The sequence below is a fragment of the Mustela nigripes genome, chromosome 7 (genome assembly GCF_022355385.1).
Source record: "Mustela nigripes isolate SB6536 chromosome 7, MUSNIG.SB6536, whole genome shotgun sequence".
NCBI lineage: Eukaryota > Metazoa > Chordata > Mammalia > Carnivora > Mustelidae > Mustela > Mustela nigripes.
In genome coordinates this window covers 19734543-19752955 of record NC_081563.1, presented here as the reverse complement: position 1 = coordinate 19752955, position 18413 = coordinate 19734543, and the positions used below count along the sequence as shown (strand labels likewise).

At 39.6% G+C, this 18413-nt stretch overlaps 1 protein-coding gene across 1 annotated transcript in view; it reads right to left on the bottom strand.

Annotated features, from left to right (window-relative positions):
• Positions 1 to 18413, bottom strand: part of RAB10 (RAB10, member RAS oncogene family) — an 85626-nt gene that overhangs the window by 20855 nt on the left and 46358 nt on the right. Inside the window, exon 2 of the mRNA XM_059405280.1 lies at positions 9006 to 9066. Coding sequence (XP_059261263.1) covers positions 9006 to 9066 — 61 coding nt within the window. The remainder of the gene's footprint in view (positions 1 to 9005; positions 9067 to 18413) is intronic.

Below are 18413 nucleotides of genomic sequence, written 5' to 3'. Positions count from 1 at the left end.
CAAAAGAATGAGCCTTATGAAAATGTATTCTATATTTGTTATAATCTATTTTCTCTCCCATTCTTTACATTATTTCTGAAAAGAATAATGTAATCAATTTAGGTAGACTTCCTTCTTGGTTCTTTTTGTACCTTGGCCCCCAAAGAAATTTCTAGGTAAGTTTTACAAATTAAGCATAGCACATAAGTTGTCCTTCAGCGATAGTATATTTATATCCTCCATTCTCAATTCCAAATTCTTGTTTTATCTTTTATTAGTCTTTATTTAGTCACAAGATATTTGTAAGCACGTGTAATTTATGAATCCATGAAAGAACAACAAAAATTTTGCCTCATCACAGTAAAATACTTTAGTTCTTTTCTGAATTGGTAAAAAGTATAAATCAACTAATAATTCTATACCCTTAGAGAGGGGTTAGTTTCCTAGCTAAAATCCAGGATGGAAATGTATCTACTCAAGACAGAAATGCCTATTGATTATAGTGTAGGAGGCAAACAAAACTTCTACTTCATTTTTTGTCATTTGCAATAATAATTTAAAGAGATCTTCCACAGCACTTCACTATGTGCAACCACCCCCAACACTGTCTAGCTATGGTATGTTTTCTTCAGGGCGCCTGGGTGGCTTAGATGGTTAAGCCTCTGCATTTGGCTCAGGTCATGATCCCAGGGTTCTGGGATCAAGTACAGCATCCTGCTTTGTGGAGAGCCCGCTTCTCCCTCTCCCTGCCGCTCCCCCTGCTTGTGCTTTCTCTCTGTCAAACAAGTAAAAATCTTAAAAAGAATTTATTTTAATAAAAAGATATGCTTCCTTTATCCCCATTCATTCACATTACAAAATTAGCAAATTACATCCCCATTTCAGTGTCAAATCTATGACTAAATTCTCTACCAACAAAGAATACACTACAGAAGAAACTACTCAGTTAAAACCAAATCAACAGCACTTAGGTTTTATAATACTGGTTAGATATGAAACGTCAAAATAAAAGATACTGAAAGATTAATGGCCTCTCTGAAAGGAAGGTAATCACTATTCAGATTCAGATTTAAATTCCTGTTTTGATCCATGACGTTCTATCTGTTCTTTCTGTCTCCTCCATCTTCCAAAATCTCTTACACCCAACTACCTTCCTTCTTTTTATATGCTTTTCCTGCTAAGTTTTTAAAAGTCTTTCTACATCCTATTTTCATTTACACATGTCATACATTAACACCTTCCAACAGGACTGTCTCCACCCCACAAGGTGACCTGTTTCCCTCGACTCCTTGATCTCAAATTACCCTTTTCCTGAGTCCTGTGTAGATACTTGTATCAGCCCCTACCAATTGTTAAGACCATCAACCATTTATTTGGAACCAGAAACAGAAGTTCTTGCTCAGTACCTCTAAGCTAATTGATGATCCTTTGCCCAGGGCTAAAAATAGCCACAGCTGCTTATTTACTGCCCAAATTATTTTTAGGTTTGCATGCACACATACACCCCATATTAAAGACAGGGTTAACCCCAATGAACAAAACCAGGTATTAAGTATCTGAAGAGCAATTAAATACTGTACATACTCACAATGTATTTCTACGTACCATAATACTGGTTTTTTTTTTTTTTAAAGAATTTATTTATTTATTTGTCAGAGAGAGAGAGCGAGCGAGTGAGAGCGAGCACAGGCAGACAGAGTGGAAGGCAGAGGCAGAGGGAGAAGCAGGCTCCCTGCGGAGCAAGGAGCCCAATGTGGGACTCGATCCCAGGACGCTGGGATCATGACCTGAGCCGAAGGCAGCTGCTTAACCAACTGAGCCACCCAAGCGTCCCACCATAATACTGGTTTTAAGCTAGTAATAAAGTTGGTATAAATAACTCAACTCGGTTTTCCTTTCTTGTATTTTTTTTTCCTTCTCAGGCTACATTAAAGGTTTCTGAAATTACAACCCAGTGGCAAAAGAACTTTCCTTACATAAAATAATAGACACACAGCAAAGAGAATTTTGTGAAATCCTCTTCCCTCCCCGCCCCCTGACATATTATAAAAGGAGCGATAGGTTCCTAGGAACGAAAGTATCTTATTTCCTTACTTGTCAGTCCCACGTGCAGGGTCAAGGAAGCTGTGTGCTCTGGCTGCTATTATGATGTTATTTTTAGTCTGGGCACTGATAGCACTAGAACAGTCCAGAGACAGCATCAATCTGCTCTGCAAAGTAGAGATCCCACATTTTGCAACTTTGTGTTTTTGTTAACATAATGAAGTTTTTTCCTCCTTTATAAATTAGGATGTCAAATTTCACACTGAGGTGGTTTTTTGTCTTGTTTTAAAGATTTTATTTTAGGGATGCCTGGGTGGCTCAGCTGGTTAAGCGGCTGCCTTTGGCTCAGGTCATGATCCCAGGGTCTTGGGATCGAGTCCCACATCGGGCTCCTTGCTCAGCAGGGAGCCTGCTTCTCCCTCTGCCTCTGCCTGCCATTGGGTCTGCCTGTGCTTACTCGAGCGCGCGCGCGCTCTCTCTCTCTCTGACAAATAAATAAATAATCTTAAAAAAAAAAAAAAAGATTTTATTTTAAAGTAATCTCTACACCCAACATGGGGCTCGAACTTATAACCTGGAGATCAATAGTCACACTCCACCAACTGAGCCAGCCAGGGTGCCCCACACTGAATTTTATTTTAACAAGACCTTGATTTCCTTGTAGATATGCAGTTTCTCTAGTTCAAAATGTCATTTAGCTATGTTTATCTTCATTTAAAAAAAAAAAAAAACCTGAAACCCACTCTTGTAGAGCTTATATTCCAGTGGGTAAAGGAACAAGCAAATAAGTAAATACATAATCCCAAACTGTGATCAAGGCTAAAAAGGGAAACAGTATGGAGTGATGAAGAATGGGATAAGGGGAAGGGAAGACAATCTAGATAGGGTGTTCAGGGAGGTCCCTGATACTTATGGCAAGAAATATGAACAGAAATCAACCAAACAAGGTCATTTAACCAACAAATATTTACTAAGTGTCTGTACTTGCCAGGTTCTTTCTAGATGGTCATAATAACCATGTATCAGACAGACAGGATCCCCAACCTAAGATGGGGAGGAATAATGGGCACTTTAAAAAAAAATATATGGTTAACTTTATTTTTTTTAAGTGTATTTATTTAAAAGAGATAGAGAGAAAGACCATGTGTGTGAGCAGGGGGAGGGGCACTGGGAGAGAAACAGACCCCCTTGAGCAGGGAGCCTTATGTGGAGCTCAATCCCATAACCTTGAGATCACGACCTGAGCAGAAATCAAGAGTTGGACGCTCAACCGAGTCACCCAGGCACTCCCAAAATATGGTAACTTTAGATACTAAAGTAACTTTAGATACTAAAAAATACTATGATAAAGATCAACCAGGATAAATGTGACAGTGCCTGAAGGACTGGGCTGCTTTAACCTTAAAATCGTCCAAAGCCTCCCTCAGATGATAATGCGGAATTAAGATCTGAATGAGAAGGCAGCAGGACAAAGATCTGATGAAAAGCATCCCAAGCAGAGTAACAGCTGAAGTACAAAGGCCCTGAGATGGGAACATGCTTGGCATGCTCAAGGGAGAGAAAATGGCCACAATCATTGGAGCAAAACTGGCGAGAGAGGAGGTCAGAAGCCACAACCTGACATTTTCAAATTTTATTTCTGGTGAAATAGGAAGTTTCTGGAATGAAGTGGTACTTCAAAATGTTCAAGCTAGCCATTGCTGGGCGTGAGGGTAGGTAGGGGTGTTTGAGGGAGGTCTACGGAGCGTGTACAGAGGTCCCACATTGGAAAAGAGCAGACCATGTTCATGGAATTAAAAGAAGATCAGCTGCACAAAAGCCCACAAGATGAGGTTGAGGCCACTCTGTTAACTCAGGTAAGGAATCCGGATTTGGAATTTGGACTTTAATTTAAAATGCAAAGAAATTCAAATGGTTATAAATGGGGAAGGAATGACAACCATGATCTATACTTGATTTATATTTGAAAAAAGATTCCTCTGGCTATTATGTGGGAAAAGGCAAAAAGGAAGAAGGCAAAAGGGGAAATAAGGACCTGTTAGGATATTAAGAGCCTACCTACTGCAGGGCTCAAAGAAACGGTACTGGTGGCTTTGACTGCGGGCGGGGGGGGGGGGGGGGGGCAACAAAGGAGACAGCAAATTATATATGGATTCTAGACAGGTAAGATTCAATCAACAGGGATTACCTAAGAGGACGCTGGGATCAAGGGAATGGGAAGAATCAAAGATAACTTCCCAAGAATTTCACACCTTACGTAGGTAGGTAAATGGTTAATTCCTCCACAATGTGACATTACTGATTTCTGGTTGACTGTGCTGATGTTAAAGTTGCTGCTGGTTGGGGTGCCTGGGTAGCACAGGTGGTTAAGCGGCTACCTTTGGTTCAGGTCATGATCCCAGAGTCCTGGGATCCAGCCCCACGTCAGGTTCCTTGCTCAGTGGGGAGTCTGATTCACCCCCACTTATGCTCTCTTGCTCTCTCAAATAAATAAAATCTCTTAAAAAAAAAAATTGCTCTGGTACAAGATACAGATGCCAACAGTAACAAACATTTCTGACCCCCTCCCTTAAAAACAAAACAAAACACAAAAAAAAGCAAACTTGAAGTAACTCACTATGGCTTTTTTCCTGGCAGGACCCACAACACTATGGAAAATGTAGACAGATACTGTGAAGGAAACTTCTAGAGATCTGGGATTTAAAAAGCCATAGCTGCTTCTCTATCAGCCCAACGAGTTAATTTTCGGCCTACACACAAGTTCACTGGCCAGGGTGAGACCTGTCTCCACCCTTCTGCAACAAATAGCCTACAAGATCCTTGGAAAAAAGACAAGAAATGAAGATCATTCAAGTAAAGAAAAGTAACACAGATCTTTAGCAGACACTTTTCAATATCCAATCGCAGAATGGAATTTTTCATGCTGAAACAAAAATCTGAATATATTCATTCAAACTAGAGACAGATTTAAAAAAAAAAAATCACTGCTTTAGTAACAATTGGAAGCAAAACATCTAATGTTGAGTAAGGATAGCATTTTGATTATGAGTAACGGGTTTTTCTTTTTGAGTAACGGGTTTTTCAATGCTAAAAGCCTTTTCCCATTATTGTGGCATGTTTTATATGTCTTAACTTGGGAGCTGCATGGTTTCCTTCTCCCTGGATTTTAAGCATGCGAACTTTGAAAAGCAAAGAAAGAAAATCAGCTGGCACAATGCTAACCTCATATAAACTATCAATCACTAATTTTCACATCTCATTCCTAATCTTTATAGGAAAATGGGTATTTCAAATTAAAAGCAATTTTATATATGAAAACCTAGACTAAATGAAATTTTCCTTCTAAAGTGTTTTTACCCAAAAGAGGTTATATTAATGTTTAAAAATCAAACAATTCTAAATTGGAAGTTTTACCATTTCTGTGCTATACTTGAGATTTATAGGTACAGCAGAAATCTTTTCTAGATTAATCTTGAAGGCCATACTGGAGGACTTACTGTTGCAAAAGAACATCTTCTAGGAAGGCTCCCTTTTTCAAAAACAAGTGTTAGTTATTACTGTTTACTTCCAGAAGCTACAGAAACTAAAATGAGAGGGAGAAAAAAATACTTAAAGCCACAGGACAAGAAATAAAAGGGAAAGTCTGTGGGGCACCTGGGTGGCTCAGTGGGTTAAGCGTACGTGACTCTTGATTTTGGTTCAGGTCACCATCTCAGCGTTGTGAGATCAAGCTCCTGGTCCTGCTCACGCACTGGGCAAGGAGACTGCTTAAGATTTTCTCTCTCCCCTTCCCTCTGTCCCTCTATTCCTCTCTAAAAAGGGAGGAGGGGGAGTTTGTGGAAGAACAGGACAAATTTAGTAGGGCAAATGTTTTACATGCTAATATAAAGAAAAATGTATCTTAAAAAAAGTTTTTTTGCGCTTTTATTTCTGTTGAATACACACATATAAATGTACATGTATACTGAGTCACAGAGTCACAATGTAAAATATTGTCTCTTACCATCAAGAGGCTTGAACATTATTGGTTTAAAGTGTGCACAGGGGGAATGCAGTTGAGAGAAAAGCCAATCAGTATGGCAGAGCCTAAGAGGGGCTTGGAACACAGACTAACTTGTAGGGCCAACCACCCTGGATTAAGGAATGGAGCTAAAAAAGGGCAGGGGGGGAGTGCTGGTTGAAATTCAGAATAAATAATTGACGTCCATTCCCTTGAGATCAGCTTTAATTATAATGAAGCAGAATATGAGGTACAGTTCATTTGCTGAGTTATTTCCCAGTTAAAGTAAGGAAAAACCAAAGATCATCAAGTGGACTTTGTTTCAAAGGGAATCATTAAATGTAAATACTTTAAAATGTCTACATTTTATTTAAATTTGCATTAAATTTTGAAGATGTTATAAAGATTATACCTCAATGACATTCTGGTTAAACATATCCTACTCATCTAATTCTTAGCTCCCTTTGGCACCGGGGTGGCTCAGTCAGTCAAGCACCCAACTCCCGGTTTCAGCTCATGTCATAATTCCAGGGTTGTGAGATTACAGCCCATGTTGGGCTCTGCCCTGGGCACGGAGCCGGCTTAAGATTCTCTCTCTCAGAGTTCCTGGGTGGTTCTGTGGGTTAAGTGTCCGGTCATGATCATAGGATCCTGCAGATCAAGCCCTGTGTTGGGCTCCCTGCTCAGTGGGCAGGTCTGCTTCTCCTCTCCCTCTCTCAAGTAAATAAATAAAATCTTTACATATATACATTATATATATGTAATATATATAATCTTAACAAAGAAAAAAAGATTCTCCCTCCCTCTGCCCACATGCACTCTCTAAAATAACAATATATTAATAATATAAATTATTATTATTATTAGCAGCTCCCTTTCAATGAGAATACCTAACTTTTTGAAACTGTCTTTGGATTCTGGGACATTGTTCTCTCCACATTTTTTTCTTTTTAAGATTTTATTTATTTATTTGACAGAGAAAAAGAGAGCACAGTAGGCAGAGGGAGAGGGAGGTGCCGGCTCACAGAGCAGGGAGCGTGATGTGGGCCCCCAGGACCCTGGGATCGTGATCTGAGCTGAAGGCAGACACCTAACTACTGAGCCACCCAGGTGTCCCCATTATTCTCTCCTAATTCTCTAACTCTCCTCTGCAATCTCGTTTGCTAACTTCCACCTCTGTTCATAACCTAAAATAAAAGGTTATTATTCTTAGGGTTCTAGCCTCTTAATGGGAGATAGCCAAATAGTAATAGTTATGATTTATTATTAAACATTAATCACATATCAGACACTGCTCTTAGTGCTTTACATGCACCACTCATTCTCATAACCATTCTATGGCAAGTCCTTTTACAGTGAAACCCAAGATAACAATGAATTCAAATTTAGCACAATTACTGACTAGTAATAAAGAAATGACAGGACTGGAAAGAGCAGCAAAATCAACAATCAAACTGTACTATTTATAGGATGCAGTATAATAATTAACAGTGTTACTCTCAACTCTACAGTCTGAGCATTTAATGCATCCCTGGCTCTACCAACTACATGTAGAAGATCTTAGATATTTCAAAATGTATCCATTTCGGAAAATACACACTTACACAAAGATTTATAGCAAAGATTTACGGTGAATAACCGAGGTGTCAGAGTTTTTGTTTTTTTTTTTTAAGATTTTATTTATTTATTTGACAGACAGAGATCACAAGTAGGCGGAGAGGGAGGCAGAGGCAGAGGGAAAAGCAGGCTCCCTGCCGACCAGAGAGCCCGATGTGGGGCTTGAACCCAAGACCCCAGGATCATGACCTAAGCAGAAGGCAGAAGCTTAACCCACTGAGCCACCCTGGAGCTCTGGGGTGTGATGTATCTTAACGATGGAATATTACCCAGCAATAAAAAGTAATGAACTTACTGATACACACAGAAATCAGTGAGAATTTTCAAAAACAATTACACTGAAAGAAGCCAGACCCCCTCCCCTGAAAAAAAGACAAAAGAAGACACTACATGAAAAAAAGACAAAAGAAGACACTAGAAAATGGAAACTAGTCTCCAGTGACAGAAAGCAGAATGGATGCTTGGGACCCAGGAATAGGAAAGAAGGAGAGATTACAGAGACCTCAAGGATGGATATGCTCATTATCTTGACTGTGGTGATGGTTTCATAGTCAAACTCATCAAACTGTATACCTGAAATATGTACAGTTATTATGTCAGTTATACCTCAACAAGGCTGTTAAAAAACAAGAATAACATATCTGAGTATTTAATAGGTTAATATACATATATGTAAAACACTTAATATTTACTATCAAATACTGCTATTCTAATTTTAAAGTCTATGATTCATACTTGAATACAAATTGAAAGATTTTCATTTTACTTCTATGGGACAAATCCTATACAAACTAATAAAAAAAATCCATAAAAAATTATAAACATATTAAAGGAAACAAGTATTTTAGCTTAAGACTCTCAAAGAAACAACTTCTTGATACTGAGCGTGAGCAAAGTATGGTGCTAAAGGCTCTATACAGATTATTTCATGTAATCCTTAGAACAACAATCTTTTGAGATAAGTGGTATTATCTTTATTTTACATATGAAGATACAACAGCCTTACAGTGTTATATAACTTGCTCAAGTTCGTAGAATAAGCAGAAAAGGTAAAACACTCATATCTCATGAACTAATATTTATTTATTTATTTTTGAAGTAATCTCTCCACCCAACATGGGGCTCGAACTCAAAACCCCAAGACCAAGAGTCACATGTTCCACCAACCGAGCCATCAGGTGCTCCTGATGCCATCAGAAGCTCCATGTCCGTAATTTTTTCTCTTCACTGAAAGAAGGTGACCTGACTGCTGGCTTTACAAAGGAGTCTCACAGAATCTAAACAGGTGACAAGCAAAGAGTTCACTGCCAAACCTTCAGGAACTTGGCAATCGATTATATAAAGTTGGTAAATCAGCATCACTTACCATATCTGTAGCTTGATCTTCTTCCCTTGCAATTCAACTGTTTTGATCTTAAAGTCTATTCCTACAACACAGAAAAAAAAAAGGTAAATGGTATCTATGGCTTTGAACTTAGCTCTCCTAAAATTAAATGGAGTAAACATAAAAACACACTTTTTAAAATCTGGGTATCTGTGTTTGTTTGGCTCTTGTTAGTCACTAAGTAAGAACATTCTGAGCAAATTATCCAATTTCAAACTTGAGTAATAGAAGATCCAACATGGCAGAAGAAACAGCTATATAGGAAGAGTTTTTACAATTAGGAAATTAAAAGGTAAACTTTAAAATATCTAAAATTTTTTTTAAGATTTATTTATTTATTTATTTGAGAGAGAGAGAGAGAGACAGTGAGAGAGAGCATGAGAGGTGAGAAGGTCAGAGAGAGAAGCAGACTCCCCATGGAGTTGGAAGCCTGATGCGGGACTCGATCCCGGGAGTCCAGGACCGTGACCTGAGCCAAAGGCAGTTGCTTAACCAACTGAGCCACCCAGGCGCCCAATATCTAAATTTTTTTAAAGTAGGCTCCACACGCAATGAGCTTGAACTCATGACCCCATGATCAAGAGTCGCATGCTCCACTAACGGAGCCAGCCAGTCGCCCCTAGCATAGCTAATATTTTAATGCAAAAAAATAAAAATATGTTTCCTAGTAGGAAAAATATAAAGCCTTTACTAGCTTGCAAAGTAAAAGACTACTACCAGGGATAAAGAGGGTTATTTCTTTTCTTTTCTTTTTTATAAAGATTTTATTTATTTGAGAGCGAGAACAAGTGAGAAAGAGAGAGAGGCCGCGCTCCCATGCTCTCGAAAGGGGAAAGAGGAGAGGGAGCACGATGCAGAACCTGATTTCTGGACCCTGGAATCATAACCCAAACCAAAGGCAGACACTTAACTGAGCCACCCAGGCACCCGAGAGTCATTTCGTGATGATAAAAGGATGAATTCATTCAGAAGGCATAAAAAGACTAAATGTTTATTCATCTAAGAACACAGAGCTTCCAAAGACATGAAGAGATGTATTGTGGATTGCCCAGCTCTGTCTGCTCCCTAACCAACCAAAATCTTCAGCTTGGGTTGAGTTCCCCATACCCAAATTAAAAGAAGAGAAGGGTCTTGTGCCTGGCATTTATAAACCTCAGACTTTATCTACAACCCATAGTTTTGTTTCTCTAGGAATTACTGAGAAAACTGTCCTACAGTGACCTAGTTGTCAAGACCAATTCTGAACAAAACTAACCATTCCAATTAAGCGTACAATTTGTTAATTAATCTTAATGACAAACCTGACAACCAATACTATTCCAGAAAACTTCCCTGACGAGAGGTGAAATTAGGACACGCTCTGTAAGCTCCCACCTTTTGAGACAGAAACTGGGTACAACTGGAAAATTTACATTTTAGGCTTTTTGAAGCCACCTATCTCCATCCTAGACTCCTTGAGTTTCTCCCTCAATCAATGTTGTCTATCCTCAAACTAATTAGCAGTGATTAAAGCAGTTCTTTATTCTTTTCTGCACAAAAACTCCCACTGTCTACCTCAGCCATTTATTCTTCAATCTTCATTACTGGTTTCTCCTTATCTCTCTGAACTTTCCTAAAAACCGGAGTGAACTTTTCTCTCTACTCATTCCCTTGGTGATTTTCCTTAATTCCATGGTTTCAAATTCCCCATATACACTGATAACTCTCAAATTTTATAACAAAGACCAGACCTCTCTCTTGAACCCCAAACTTAAGATAACCATTGTCTATCTGCAAATCCATGTTTCATATAGATTAAAACAAAAGTTCTTAAAATGGTTCATAAGGCCCTATACATTCTGTCCACCTATTTTCCACCCTGTCCACATAATTCTCACATAATATCTTTCTTTGATCTAGCTAAGAGTATCAACCTCTTTATTGTTCCACACACATGCGCAAGATTCCCACCTCAAGGCCTTTGCAAACAACTGTTCTCCCAACTTGGAATACCTCTTATGGCTCCCTCCCCTCACTATCCTTTTCTAAGTGGCAACATTTCCCCATGTCCCACATCCCATGTCCACTGTCTGTTAATAACCCCTACCCTCCCTCTTTACTTTTCATCTTTAACATCCTTCAAATATACTGTATATATCTACTGATCCCTGATATTTATTGTCTGTCTCCCTACGCCAAAATATAAGAAGAAGATAAAGACAGCACCTGGATGGCTCAGTCGGTTAAACATCTCCTTTGGCTCAGATCCTGATCCCAGGTTCCTAGGATTGAGCCCTACTGCTCCCTCAATCTCTGGCCTTCACAACCACTTACTCTTAACGCTCTCTTATAAATAAGTATATTCTTAAAAAAAGAAGAAGAAGAAGAAGAAGATAAAGACACCCATACACTGGAATATTTCTTGGCCATAAAAAAGAATGAAATCTTGCAACCACATGGATGGAGCTAGAGAGTATTATTATGTTAAGCCAAACAAGTTGGTCAAACAAAGTAAATACCATATGCTTCCACTCATATGTGGAATTTAAGAAACAAAACAAATGAGCAAAGGGACAGACAGCGGCAAACCAAGAAACAAAACTTAACTACAGAGAACTACCCGATGGTTACCAGAAAGAAAATGGGTGGGGAGATGGGTTAAACAGGTGATGAGGAGTAAGGAGTGCACTTGTGATGAGCACCTGGTGTATGGAAGTGTTGAAGCACTACATTGTACACCTGAAACTAGTATTATACTGTGTGCTAACTAACCAGAATTTAAAACTGTAAAAACAAAAAAACTGTGCAAGAAAACTTAACAGAACCAAAGGAATATTATTTTATACCAACTTACCAAATGCCTGGCATAATGAATAAAATAAGGTCTATACCAAGTTGTAGCACTATGACATTCCAAGACACCAGGAATAAAGATAATATTATAAAAGCTTACAGAAACTAGGTCATATGAAAAATCGAAAGTGACAACTCTGAACTTGTACTCGTCAACAGCAACACTAGAATACAGTAAGATAATGTTTTTGTTTTTAAGATTTTATTTATTTGGGGCGTCTGGGTGGCTCAGTGGGTTAAGGTCTCTGCCTTCGGCTCAGGCTGGGGATCGAGCCCCACATCGGGCTCTCTCTCAGTAGGGAGCCTGCTTCCCCTTCTCTCTCTGCCTGCCTCTCTGCCTACTTGTGATTTCTCTCTGTCAAATAAATAAGTAAAATCTTAAAAAAAAAAAAAAAAGATTTTATTTGACAGAGAGAGACCTCAAGAGAGCACAAGCAGGGGAAGGAGAGGGAGACAAAGGACTGATGCAGGGCTCGATCCCACAACTCTGGGATCGTGACCCAAGCTGAAGGCAGACACCTAACTGACTGAGCCACGCAGGTGCCCCAATAAGATAATGTCTTTTAAAATGTCTTTTTCAACCTGGGGCACCTGGCTGCCTCAGCCAGTAGAGAGTATGAGACTCAATCTCACACACATGATTTTAAGCCCCATACTGAGTGCAGCAATTTACTTTAAAGAAGGCAGCGGGCGGGGAGGGGGGCACCTGGGAGGCTCAGACATCAAGCATCTTGCATTTGGCTCAGGTCATGATCCTAGAGTCCTAGGATCAAGTCCCGAATCCGGCTCCCTCTTCGGCGGGAAGTCTGCTTCTCCCTCTCCAACTCACCCTGCTTGCATTCCTGATCTTGCTCTGTCAAATAAATAAATCAAATCTTTAAAAAAAAAAGGTGATTTGCAACCCATATCCAGCCTCAAATCAAATGAAAGTTAAGTAAAATGCATTTCAAGACGTGAAAAATCTCAAAATAGTTTGCTCCCATGCATCTTTTTTAAGGCAACTACCAGGAGACTGCTTTGCTGAAAACAAGAAGAAATTCAGCCAAGAGTGAGGTAAATGGCAGTTCAAACTGGCCTAGAGAGCAACCAGTTCAAAAGTGAAAGCGGATAGAAATGGGCAGAACAAAATGAGAAGTGATTTCCAAAAAGTATGCCTGCTAAGAGAGGGAGAGGAAAAAATGGTATTAATGTAATTTGTGTGAAAAAAGAAATTCAGGAGCACCTGGGTGGTTCAGTCAGTTAAGCATGTGCCTTCAGTTCAGGTCATAGAACTCAATCCCTGGAGTTGAGGTCCAGGGATTGAGGGGTGTCCAGGGATTGAGTCCCGAGTTGGGCTCCCTGCTCTACGCAGAGCTTGCTTCTCCTTGTGCCTCTGCCTATCTCTGTGTCTCTCATGAATAAATAAACAAAAAAAATTTTTTTTTTTTTAAGATTTTCATTTATTTATTTGACAGAGATAGAGATCACAAGTAGGCAGAGAGTCAGGCAGATTGAGAGAGAGAGAGAAGCAGGCTCCCGCTGAGCAAAGAGCCCGATGCGGGGCTCGATCCCAGGATACTGAGATCATGACCTGAGCCGAAGGCAGCGGCTTAATCCACTGAGCCACCCAGGCGCCCCTAAACAAAATTTTAAAAAAGAAAAGAAAAAGAAATTCAGAGGATCCGGCAATTCTGTTGCAGTCTGGGATAAAGTATGTATAGTGTCTTGAACACTAAGTGAATGTATCAATAAAGGAACTGTAATTACAATAAAAACAGAAAGAGATCCAAGAAAGGAAAAGTGATTATAGTACACCACTTGGTTTAACAGCTAATAAAAACGTGTTGTAACTATTTGAGAAGATGAAAAGAAAGGCACCAGGAGTGTCCAGTGTTACCCAAGTGAATGATTCTCATTTCCCATAACAAAAGAGAACTTTCGAAGTTAAGTTTTTGGGGTTTAAGTTAAAAGCTATGACTAAAGGAATATGGTGTTGAAGAACAGAGAAAAAGGCCAAAAAGTGTTTGGAAAAGGAAACACGCAAGTAGGCACAGGGCAAAGACTTGTTGTTGCTGCTGTCCTCACAGGCCTTGAAATACTATATGACTTCGAAAATTCTGGTCTATTTCATTAACAGAAATAAATATTGGATGAACAGATGCCTGGATGGCGCAGTCGGTTAAGCACTGCCTTGGGCTCAGGTCATGATCCCGGACTCCCGGGATCCACTCCCGAGATGGGCTCCCAGCTCTGCGGGAAGTCTGCTTCTCCCTCTGACCTTCTCTCCTCTCATGCTCTCTCTCACTCAAATAAATAAATAAAATCTTTACCAAAAAAAGGGGATTAACAAAGGAAGAGGTGGGTTTACAAGTATGTTTTCTCCACTATTTAAACACTTCAATTTGACCATCATATTTTAGCATGGCTCTAAGCCACCTCTGCAGTCTCATTCCCTCCAGTCTTCCTCTTACAGTCACCTTCAAACACAACTTTTGCAGTGGTCTGCTTTTTCCAAGTAAATACCTTTGTCACACCAGCATGTATTTTCTACAATCCCCAAAACACACACATCTAACTAAGTATGGGAAAAGTTACGATAGAGTGGAAAAGCTTTTGATAAAATTTTGGAATAAGAGCAAAATCAATAGCTCAACTGCTCAAGAGAAGCTAGGAAAATCTATCACCTTTTAAGATTCTGCCAGGAGAAATAACCAGATTCTCCTGCAACACTATCACTTCCTGAATTACCACAGACTAGAGCAATCATAGCGTTTGATCCAACCAGCGGTTCTCTTTTAGGTTTTGCTTATGTAAAAACACTCTAAAGGAAATCTCTGTTTTTTACAGATTCCTGGGACCCAGCTCACAAGTATTTCAATTTACTGTAATCTAACTTTTACCAATTTTCAGCTGCTCAGGAAAATAAGAAACAACATCAGCCAAAATACCTGCCTTAATGATGTTGCAGAAGCACCATCCAGTGGCAAGAGGAGTAACTGCAACTTCTAGCCACTACAGAGAGCAGTTCAGCTCTGATGACACACCAACGCTTAGTATTTAATGCAATCAGAAATAAACTCCAGACAGCCAAAGTTTAACAACTCATAAGTAAATAATATCTGTGATTTTTTAGAAGATTTTTTAATTTATTTGACAGAGAGACACAGCGAGAGAGGGAACACAAGCAGCGGGAGTGGGAGAGGGAGAAGCAGGCCTCCTGCTGAGCAGGGAGCCTAACCCAGGACTCTGGGATCATGACCCGAGCTGAGCAGAAGGCAGATGCTTAATGACTGAGCCACCCAGGTGCCCCAATATCTGTGATTTTTAGTAAGTGAAAATAATGTGTTTTCACCACATGAGGAAAGGAAATAAGAATCCTATACCTACAATCCTTTGAATGCAGTTTTGTCTGGAATTTAAGAAACATGATTCTAATCCTAGCTCTAGCTCTGTCATAACAGCATAAATTTTGAAAAGATCACTTTTCAATACAGACATTAGTTTCTCCATCTTGATGCAGAAGTGAAAATGGAGAATACAAAAGTTTACTGTAAAGATTCTTTCACGTAACAGTAGTAGTTTACTAAACACTTCGAGAATGTACTATGTGCCTGGCACTGTTTTAAGTCCTTTGAGTGAATTAATGTACTAAATCCTCAGAACAATCCTAACCCATACTTTTATTTCCATTCTACAAATGAAAAATAAAATAAAAGCCAATAGCAGGAGAAAAAAAAAAAGGCAGTAACACTAATATTTACTGGATAACTACTAAGTGTTCTAAGCACTTCACATATACTATCTCATTTAATATTCAAAAATATCCTCTGCAAAAGAACGAATATGCCTATCTACAGAAGAGGAAAAAATTTTTTTTAATTTAAATTTTGGTTAACATACAGTGTAATATTGGTTTCAGGAGTAGAATTCAGTGATTCATCACTTACATACAACACCCAGTGATCATCACAATTGCTCTGTTTAATACCCATCACGGATCTGGCCGATCCTCTACCTCCCTCCCTCCATCAACCTTCAGTTTGTTCTCTATCATTAAGAGTCTCTTATGGTTTGTTTCTCTCTTTTGCTTTTCCCTTCCCATATGTTCATCTGTTTTCTTTCTTAAATTTCACATGAGTGAGATCATACTGTTTGTCCTTCTCTTACTTCACTTAGCATAATACACTCTAGCTCTATCCACGTCACTGCAAATGGCAAGATTTCATTCTTCTTGATGAGTAACATCCCACTGTGTGTGTGTACTTATACACACACGCACACTACATCTTCTTTACCCATTCATCAGCTGATGGACATTTCGCTCTCTCCTCAGTTTGGCTTTGTTAATAATGCTGCCATAAACATTGGGATGCAGGTACCCCTTCAAATCTGTATTTTTGTGTCCTTTGGGTAAATCCCTAGTAATGCAAATTGCTGGATCGTAGTGTAGTTCTCTTTTTAATGTTTTGAGAAACCTCCATACTGTCCTCCAGAGTGGCTGTGCCAGTTTGCATTCCCACCAACAGTGCAAGATGGTTCCCCTTTCCAGAGAGGAAACTTTAATCTACCCAAGGTCAGAGAACTAACAGGTGACAGAACCAGAAATTAATTCCATGTGTTTTTTCAGACCATACAGGCCCTTAACCTACATTAAGTTCCAGAACTCCATTTTTAAAATTTATTTTTATTACCTTTGAAAGAAAGAACACATGGGTGTGCAGGGACTGGGGGAGAGGAGGAGAGAGAATCTTAATTAAGCAGGCTCCACATCCAGCGTGGTGTCTAATGCGAGGCTCAATCTCACAATCAGAGATCATGACCTAGGCCAAAATCAGGGGTTGGACGCTTAACCAATGGAGCCATCCAAGTGCCCCCCTTAACTCCATTTTTTAACTTACCTATTTAATACTGAAGAAAATCCACATAAGGTGTACCATTTTAAAATGAACAATTCAGTACACTCAATGTTGTGTTACCAGCACCTCTACCTAGTTCCAAAATGTTTTCATCACCTCAAAAGGAAATTCCATACCCACAAAGCAGTTGCTTTCCATTATCCCCTCCCATGACTCCCCAGAAACATGTCTGCATTCTGTCCTACAGATATACCTATTCTGGATATTTTATATAAATAGATGCACACAACATGTGACCTTTTGTCTCTAGCTTCTTTTATTCAGCATGTTTTCAAGGTCTATCCACACTGCAGCATTTATCAGTACTTCATTCTTTTATGAATGTATATACACTTATATGTATATATACCCTAATATGTATATACACAATGTTTATCTGCTTATTTTTTTAAGCTTTTATTAAAAGAGAGAGGGAGAGAGAACAAGCAGGAGTTGGGGGGGAAGTCAGAGGGAGACACAGACTCCTCGCTGAACAGGGAGCCCACACAGGACTTGATCTCATGACCCAAGCCAAAGAAAGCCACGCAATCGACTTAGTCACCCAGGTGCCACATACACTTTTTTAAAAATTTATTTATTTGACAGTCAGAGATCACAAGCAGGCAGAGAAGCAGGCAGAGAGAGGAGGAAGCAGTCTCCCCGCTGAGCAGAGAGCCCAATGCAGGGCTCAATCCCAGGACCCTGGGATCATGACCTGAGCCGAAAGCAGAGGCTTTAACCCACTGAGCCACCCAGGCGCCCCTCCACTTCTTTCTTGATGAAAATTTGGGATGTTTCCACCTTTTGGCTTTTGTGAATAGGACTGCTATGAATACACACATACAGGTATTTATGTGAGCGTGTGTTTTTTCAATTCTTTGGGGAATGCAAAGAATAGAATTGCTAGATTATATGGTCAAATTTTTAACATAATGTTTAACTGCTTGAGGAACCACTGTTCTCCACATCAGACACACGATTTTACATTCCCACTAGCAACACGTGCGGGTTCAATTTTCTACATCCTTGCCAATGTTTATTTTTTCTTTTTTAAATTTTAAGTCATCATAGTGTTTGGGTATTAAGAAGTACCTCACTGTGGTTTTGATTTGCATTTCCCAAAGTACTAATGATGGTGAGCATCAGTGCATCTGCTTCCTGGCCATCCATATACCTTCTTTGAAGAAATATGTATTCAAGTCCTTTGCCCATTTTTTTTTTTAAAGATTTCGTTTTATTTGGCAGACAGAGATCACAAGTAGGCAAAGAGGCAGGCAGAGAGAGAGGGAGGAGGAAGGAGGCTCTCCGCTGAGCAGAGAGCCCGATGTGGGGCTCGATCCCAGGACCCTGAGATCATGACCTGAGCCAAAGGCAGAGGCTTTAACCCACTGAGCCACCCAGGCGCCCCTAAAATAAATTTTTTTTTTCTTTAAAGATTTTGTTTATTTATTTGACAGAGATTACAAGTGGGCAGAGAGACAGGCAGAGAGAGAAGGGGAAGCAGGCTCCCCGCTGAGCAGAGAGCCTGATGTGGGGCTCAATCCCAGGACCCTGAGATCATGACCTGAGCTGAAGGCAGAGGTTTTAACCTACTGAGCTACCCAGGCACCCCTAAAATAAAATTTTTCAATGTTAGTAACCACAGGGGCGCCTGGGTGGCTCAGTGGGTTAAAGCCTCTGCCTT